At 27.5% G+C, this 9,087-nt stretch overlaps 1 protein-coding gene across 1 annotated transcript; it reads right to left on the minus strand.

The window, feature by feature from the left end:
• Positions 1-3,972: 3,972 nt before the first annotated feature.
• LOC114409878 (probable serine/threonine-protein kinase WNK3) lies at positions 3,973-8,573 on the minus strand. Its single transcript, XM_028373527.1, has 8 exons — positions 8,122-8,573; positions 7,916-7,953; positions 7,560-7,787; positions 7,246-7,469; positions 6,981-7,138; positions 5,637-5,820; positions 5,456-5,563; positions 3,973-5,364 (listed from the first exon to the last, which is right to left on the minus strand). The coding sequence occupies exons 1-8, from the start codon at positions 8,203-8,205 to the stop codon at positions 4,589-4,591; spliced, it is 1,800 nt and encodes a 599-aa protein (XP_028229328.1). The 5' UTR covers positions 8,206-8,573; the 3' UTR covers positions 3,973-4,588.
• Positions 8,574-9,087: the final 514 nt, after the last annotated feature.

Genomic DNA, 9,087 nt, shown 5'->3' on the forward strand with positions numbered 1-9,087 from the left:
TTTCTAATCCACTCTTTATTTTTACCTTGTTTGTCCAAAGACAAATTTATTCAATGATTTTTTTTTATGATTATGTTATTGAAAGAGTTTAATCATCTTTGGTAACTCTTTTAAATATAAAGACTTACAAAATTTTATGATTTTTTTAATAATTTTCAACTAACCATAGACTATTTTTTTTTGTTGGTACAAGAAGTAGCAATGAGCTATTTGACCATTTTGTTAGTCTCCCATTTCCATATCATTCTTCCCTAAAATTTTATATTTAGACATGTTGAGTGAAAAGTGATTTAAGTGATTTTAAAAATAAATACTTTAATTGGACTGTTCTATACAAAGGACATTTTATATAAAATTATAAAGTATGAAAATATTTATATAAGTTAGTTATTAAATTTAAAATAAATTTTTTTGGAAATAAGATGAGAAAATAAAAATTAATAAAAAAAATAACTTAATAACTTACCATCATAAGTTTCTAAGTTTTACTTGCAATAAAAGGGTTTTTCTCATAATTTAATTTTATCACTTTGATATTTTTTTTCCAAATAAATTAGAATATTTATTTAAGAGAAACCTTTTACACTTAAAAAAATATTCCCATGGAATTCATCAGTACGCATGTACTTATTGTTGTCCTCTCCTATTTTATTTGTTATATATATATAAAGCTGTTTGGTTATGATGATTTTTTTAGTTTTATTATTATTAAGTGAAAAAATAAAATTAATAGAATGAAAATAATATCCAGTATTTCTGGGACCTTGAAATATGAAAACAATAATACTATAACGGTGACGTTCTAATTCATTAAGGTTGAAATATCAAAGCAACAAGCTCAAATTTCTTCCTACTATATTTTTTGTCTCTATAAATATAATTTAATTTAATTTAAAATTTTTAAGATATCTTTATTCCTCATAAATTTTAAATTTTTTAAAATAATTTCTCTTGTCATTTGGTTATTTATAGTCTGAAAATGTTAAGAATCACATAGTTTTCTTAAATTTCTCTCCATCTATTGAGTAGAAAAAAATCTTTCTATCGATAATTTATTTTTTTTCTTATTTTATTATGCTAGTGTGTAGTCCCTCAGAAATTAACATTTTGTTTTTATTTTAATATATACAATTTTATATTATTTAAGATAAATATGAAGTATTATTTATTAGTACGTAAATTTATCAATTATTTGTTTTAATATTTATTGTCATAAAAAAGGAATATAAATTTTAAAAATATTAGTAAAATTAAGTATGATGTTGCTTATTTTCATGTTAATATTGTAGTGAAATTTGTATTTTTAATATATGCGTATGTATAAATCGATCACTCAAATGATAATTTTTAAATACAAATATTGTATAAAAAATACCAATAATGTTTACCAATATGATTTGATAGTCTGATAGACTAAATTGTTAGAAAGAATAACAATGGTATGAGGTGATCTAATAGTAATTCCTCATCATCATCAAATCATATGAAAGTACACCATTTGTTTATCTCATACTTGGACCAATGTTTTCTTATGCTGGTATCCATGTATATGTATAAATATTTGCAAGTATATGAACGATATTCATGAATATTTCTTAAAATAAAACTTTAAAATAAAAATAAAAGCAAAATTAAATTAAAAATTATCAGACCAATATTGTAATGATATTAAGAGAAAATATTCACTTAAATATTATAGTGAGCATTAAGAATCCAAAAATATTTTTTAAAAGAAATTATTACTAACAACTACTTGAATTAATTAATAAAAAGTTTTAATACCATATTAAATCATTTTAATTATTAAAAAATAGGGTTATTTTTAATATAATAAATATTTCTATTTCACTTTTTATATTTTTTCTATAAACAATAATAATAATAATAACAATTTTGATTATAAGTCTTATAAAGATAATAATTTAAAATTATATAATGTTTTATTGAATGTCTTGAACCATTTCTTTCATCTCAATTAATTATCATTTCAATTCTATTTAACAAAATAATTGTTATTTATACAAATAAAATTTGTCATGTTTAAAAGTGATTTTATAAAACTAAAATAATTAGTATATGAATAATTTAATAAGTATCTTATAAAAATATGAAGAAGAAATTACAATGAAAATCTTATATGAACCATTTTTTGGAAATTATCAATTTACAATAATAAACGTATTAAAATAGATAAAATAATCATCATTCGATAATATTTATACTAACCTAGAAAATCAATTAGTAAACCTGAAAAAAAATTAATTATTAGATCAAATGAAATTGATTATTTTTTATAATAAACATCAACCCATACATATCAAGAAATAGATATTATATAACATTTTATCACATACATCCTCCATAACTTAAAGGGATTTAGATAAACTTATAGAACTATCTACCATCACATATAGACCTCTCTCACAAGAGACAAAAATCAAGAATAAACCATTTTAAGATAGATGTAAACCAATTTCCTGTTTTTTATATGACTATTTGATGTAGGTTAATTAGAAATGTATAAATGAAAATATCATTATATATTAATAATTAGGATGGTAATTTAATTGAAATAATTAATACATTTTATGGAAATGAGTATTCAGAAACAATATATTTACAAATTTGTAAATTGATTGTGATATTTTTTTAACGTCCTAATTTAATTCCGTAATACTGTTCAATTGCGTAAAATCTTTAATTGATTTGAATATTTATAATTGATTGAGATTAGTATTTGTTTAAATTAATGAATTTTCATAATAAAAAATATATTGATAATAATAAAAATATTTAAAAATATATTAATTTTTTTCTTATTTTAAATTTAATTATAACAAAATTAATATCTAAAAAATATTTTATTTTTTACTGTTTAGAATTAATTAATTTTATAAACGTAGTTTTAAATTCAGTTTAAACATACATATTTTTAAAAGATCTTAAATGTGTGATTTAAATATTCATCCGATTATCCTGAACAAAATTAGAATTGATTGAAAATAATTAAAATTAAATATTTATTAGTTAGATTACATATAATTGACATATAACATAATGAAAATACTAGTTAATTACCTATTTTTACATTAATTAATTATAATAAAATTTTCAAATTAATAAATTTCAATTTTATTAGATTATGACAGAACTACATATTATAACAAAGTCTTTTTACTGCTTAACTATACAATTTTGCATTTATTTATATAATTTTTCAAATTGAATTAATTTTCATATTTTTTTATGAATTTAAAATTTTCATATTAATAGAACACAAACATTTTTATTAGAAAAGTAATTATTTTTAATTTATACATGAAAGATTTATTAAAAAATTTCTGTTTGTAAATTTAATTATAAAAAGCTATTCTTTAACAATATACTAAAAATATTTTTAATGACCAATAAATATTTTATATAAAAACAAATTAATTAATAAACATATTTTTTAAATACAGTTCAAATTATAAAAAAATAGTTAAATGAAACAATTTTTTATGACCAATAAATATTTGAATTTTAAAATCAATTTATCAATTAATTATATAATTAATTTGTCCCAGTTATATTAATTATTCATTACGCACTAATTTGTGACATTCAAACCTTAGAAAAATTACCTTGTTTCGGCATGTCTCATTTTAAAATCTTAAATTTATATATATATATATAGATAGATTTTATTGTGACGGAGAAAACAATTCAGCTTAAAACTATATTATTGACATGCTTATCAAGATTAAAAATGCAGATGTTTGGTTTTAGAAAACTAAAATGAAATTTAATCTTAGAACCACATTTAATTAGAAGTTGAAAAGAAGTGTAGTTTTTATATTAAGTTGAAATTTTATAATATTTTTTCTATAAAATTATTTTTAAAACAAAAATATAAAAATATAAGTCATTTTCCTTCAAATCTAATTGTAATAAAAATCAATTTTATAGAATAAAGATCCATTTAAAATCAAGTTTACAAATACTGCCCAAACACAAGTCAGTAATACTAAAATTATAATCCAGGGGAATAAATTTTAAATTTCCAGTAGTTGACCTCCAAGCCCAGAAATACCAAATGGGAAGAAGACCTTCCTGTAATACTAGATGGGAAGACCTTCCTGTTAACTGAAACAACAGCAAGTAGTTACATATGTACAATGTATACTTTTCTATAGTTTAATGAATTGTACTATTTACAGATGTGAAATGAAATCCATATAATCCAGTCTTGCGACCTCTCAAAGCTAATTTCTCATTTCAACCCCATGTTTTTTGGGTAAATGCAGAAATAGCATAAGTCCTCCAAGTTCTTAGGACATTAAGTCGTCCCTCAATGAGATTTCTCCTACAAAGATGACTATGACTCCCCAGTTCTCAGTTAACCCACCTGCAATTCCTCTTGACAACATATATACCAAGAACCTCGTGCCATTAAAAAATTACCCTCTCATGCATGAATTATGAAACCCAAAATATCAACAGTGCACAAGTTCCGAGCAACAAGCAAGATCACAACTTCTAAATTTCACTCCTAAGATGAGCTTTCTAAGTGAACTACTACCATAAACCACACAAAGGGTCATTTAGATTAATGAAGGACAAGCATCGCCATTTCACCGTCAGGCATCTGCAGGTTGCATACGTTTAGGACCTTCTGGCACATTTCTGGAGGAATTTCCATCAAAAGATCTGAGACAGCTAATTTGTGCTTCCTCTTTAGTTCATCTAACTCCTCTCTTTGTTTAACCAACAAATTCTCCAATTTAGTTGTTATTTGATTGATGTATTCCGTTTCAGAATCTTTTAGACTTCGAGATATTTCTTTCTGAGAAGATTTTTCACTAGTTGCTCCCGATGTAATACTTATCTCACTGGAAGGGGAATCAGCAATCTCATCACATTCCCGCTCAGCAGTACCATCAACACAATCATTAGCTGAAATATCACCATTTGTAATCAGGTTGCCTTCCTCAGCATTCACACCTGTTTCATTAGACAAGATTGAAGTAAAATGTTGAGATGGAGAGTTTCCTCCAACTCCCCTTGGTGAATCTGACCAGTACCTACGACCTGAAGGTAATATTTCTAATGCAAGACTGCCAGGAGAAGCAATGGAATCATTTTTCATAGGAGAGGTCTCTGGCCTAGTTTCAGAGGTACAGCTTGAATCTTGATGGTTAATGTCAAGAGGAGTTTCACTGAAATTCCAACTAGGAATGTGATATCGAATTTCAGAATCAATCATCCTAGCAATAGTTGTAACATCTTGATCAGTGAGTTCCAACTCCTCAACCATTTCACTAGCAACAGAGATTGATGTGTCTGCTTCAATATCAAAAGGAAAGTGGATATTGCGAATATTACCTACACGGAAATGAACATCAGAACCAACGAAAAAGCAAATAGATAAACCCTCTTTGGATTAAAAAAAAACAAGATAAAATTGAGAGAAGACCTGAGGAATCTGCAATTCGCAATTTTAAAAATATTGTATGATTATCTCTCCTCTGACCTTCCACCGTGAATTCCCTACTTGGCTCAACAGCTATATGAGAACTATTTCCTGCATTCGATACATCAGATGGTAAACAAAATAAGATAGTTAACTATAAAATTTAGATGCAGATTATATTTACCTGAATGATGGGTTTGAGATCTTGAAGATTGACCTACACTATCATTATCATTATCTGACTGAAGGAAGGGATCCATCAGGAGGTCTTTTGCAGACAACCGTTCCGATACATCAGCAATACACTTTTCAATAAATGCTTTAACTTCAAGATCCGCCACCTTTGCCAATGACGCTGGCTTTATTCCCTATGAGAAAAGGAAACACCAATAATGAACATAAAGATAATAAAAGACAATAAGGGTCCGTTTGGTTTGAGAAAATGGTTTTTTAACTAATAATTGAAAAAACACCTTTTTTCTGCTTTAACTTTGCTTCCTATTTTTAAAGATTAAGACGAGAAGGTGAAAACAATATTCCTTGAACCAAACAAGTCCATAAATACCAGGAGTACCATTCAACCAAAGACTTCTGAACAGTTATTTGATTCTTTGCACAACATATCAACAAGACTATATAGACAGACAAATATATTTTTATGATTGAATAAAAAATTTCCAGAATAATATTTTAATTCTACAAGTTTTACAACCCTTAAAGGCTGTAATCTAACCACTTCTGAAGTCCACTTAAAACCTCTAGATCATATCTCAGCAATTTCATACATAAGAAAAGCTATAACATAACATGATTTTTACTGAAGATATGTTAACCATTATTCTCTGAAGAGGAGCACTATTGCCACTCCTTCTAACACTCTCTTTATTGGAGACTACAATATCATGAGCAGGGCTCAATAAGTAGGAAGTGAGACCATAAAATTTTGTGATTTCCAATCAATTCCAACCAATTCTGGAGAGTGTGTTCAAATGAATGTATTCCTAGAATTTCTCATTCCCTAGAAGCAAATTAAAATTTGGATTCAGAAACTGGAGAAGAAGAAAAAACACCAATTCAGGTATTCTAGGATTTGTTTTTTTGTCTGTATGCCATCCAATACTTTTGACTAGCTGACTGATAAAAACAAGCAATGGGGGCAAAAAAGAGCTATAATTTGGACTGTATAATTTAGTAGTTCAAAAACATTCAGATCATGAAAATGTCATGGTTTTACATCTTATTTACAGAAGGACCAGCAGAAGTGGTCTTATGATCTCATATTCTTATCAAGCTGAAGTGTAAATTGTTGTACTATTATCCAAAGGGTTTGACAAACATCACAGACTCTAAAAAACTAAAGAGCTTTAGCAGTTCATTGAATATTATATACATCTACATTGAGATGGAATTAATAATTCTAATACCAGTGTGCATCACATGTTAAGTAAAAACATGAGTCTTGTAAGAAAAAAAAAAGCATGTTAAGTAAAATAGTCCCAACATTTTGAAAACAGAGCACTTCACTTACAGATGTCACTTTCTTGTATATTTGAGCAGCATTGGTACATTCAATATATGGGTACTCAACAGTTACCAACTCTAGCAAGCACATGCCAAAAGCATAGATGTCAACAAGCTCATTGTATTCCTCTTCATAAAGTTCTGGGGCCATGAACTCAGGGGTACCTAGACTCATAGTAAGAATTACAAATGCTTTCAGCAATAAGATACCCACAGTACTCCACATAAGAAAAGGGTAATAATAAATGTAATAATTTCACAGGAAACGTTACCTATGACACTGTGAGCTGAATTGGCCTGTTGAAGGATAGCCGCCAATCCTAAATCACCAATTTTCACCTCCCCTTGATTCCCATTGACAAAAATGTTATCGCACTTAAGGTCTCGGTGAATAACCGGTGGATTGTGACTGTGAAGATATAAAAGGCCTTCCAAAATCTGCCTAGACCATTTCTTCACAGCTCTCAAATCAACGTGCTTATGTTTCTTCCGGTATCTAAATTACGAAAGTTAAAAACTTAAACACCAAAGCTTACCAAAGTCATAAATAAAAACCAAACAAGAAGCCAAAAGAGAAGAGACTCACTGGCGCAACGTTCCAGAGGTGAAAATTTCAGTAATGAAGTTGATGTTCTCATTCTTGGTGTCAACCCATGAATTGTAAAACTTAATTATATTCTTATGCTTCAAAGTCTTGAGCAAATGAACTTCTGAATAAAGTCGCTCCAAATCTTCAGAGTTACGCAACAGATCCGCCACCTTAACCTGATTCCACGCCACTTCAATCCCTTCCAACTCATCAAACGCTCGATATCTACATTCCCATTTCACAGTTAATGGCAAACAAGAATCCCAAAACGAATCCATGCTACTTACATACATTAATATTTATTGATTATTATTGATTAAGCGTAGAAAAAATCAGAAACAATAAAAGGATACACTTTCTTGAAAGCCCCTTTCCCTAAAACTTCCTTGTACTGCAGAATAATACAGCAAAGAAAATCAAATCAATCGAACCAATCATTTTACAATACAATGCAAAACTAATCAATAAGCATTAGTTAATTAATAAAACTAAATAATGAAAGGGAAAAATAGAATGCATGAAGGATCAGCATTGAGCGTGGTGGAATTTTCAAACTGACCCGACCATAGCGACCCGTGGGATCAACCTCAACAAACTCGATGTCAGGATCGTCGAGGTCTAGCTCGGAGGAATCCGGCGGCATTGGCGGAAACCCTAGCTATGTGGAACGAACAACGTCGTCGATTGTTGTTGGGAATAGAAAACGAACAAAAATTATTGCAGTTGATATTTAATGGAATTACGAAGAACACGATGGTATTAGGTGCGGGAACAGTTAAGGTGGTGATTGTAGTTGTTGTTGGGAGGGTCAAAGCTGAAAATCAAATGGCATTCATTAAAACGACGCTCCCTTTTCGTTGTGGTTTTGATTTCTTTGTTGCAACGAAGATGAAGACGACGAGGATGTGTGAGTGTAGGTGACACGAGAAGCAACTAACATAATAAACATGTTATTGTTATTAGCTTAGGCAGGTAAGTCAAATACTAATCTTTTATAGCATCCAAGACAAGTTGGTCGGCTACTACTACTCTCATTTATTCATTTGTCAGTTTTAAGATATTAGGATTTAGGATCGGATCATTTTATGGGTTTGGACTAGGTTAGGGTTTGGTTTTGGTTTTGAGCTTCTTCACTAATGACTCAGCCCGTTGAGTTTTTTTTTAACAATTACAATTATAATAAAAATTCATTTATATAACTATAAATTATAATTATAATAAATAATTGTTTTTAACATTTAAATTATATTTTAGATTTATGATAAATAATTTATATTGTAAAAGTAAAACAATGTTACTTTTAATTATTGGTAGTTTAAAAAAAAATTAATTAGAAATAAAGATATTAAAAAATGAAAAAGAGATATTAAAGATATTAATTTTAAAATTCACATTAGAATTAAAGATATTAAAAATCTAATCTTGTCAAAGAAAAGTTGTTAATATTATTCTTGTTGAAAAAATGACAGCCAAAAACACCTTCGTCTAAAATAACTTTTTAAATTTATATAGAGAAAGCCACAAA

Source organism: Glycine soja, chromosome 4, assembly GCF_004193775.1.
Source record: "Glycine soja cultivar W05 chromosome 4, ASM419377v2, whole genome shotgun sequence".
In the NCBI taxonomy this organism is placed as follows: Eukaryota; Viridiplantae; Streptophyta; class Magnoliopsida; order Fabales; family Fabaceae; genus Glycine; species Glycine soja.

Coding starts and splice junctions, on each gene's coding strand:
- LOC114409878 (XM_028373527.1), bottom strand. CDS start 8,205: ATGCCGCCGGATTCCTCCGAGCTAGACCTCGACGATCCTGACATCGAG. Junction 7,470..7,559: donor ACCTCTGGAACGTTGCGCCA/GTGAGTCTCTTC, acceptor TTCGTAATTTAG/ATACCGGAAGAAACATAAGC. Junction 7,139..7,245: donor TTCAGCTCACAGTGTCATAG/GTAACGTTTCCT, acceptor CTATGAGTCTAG/GTACCCCTGAGTTCATGGCC.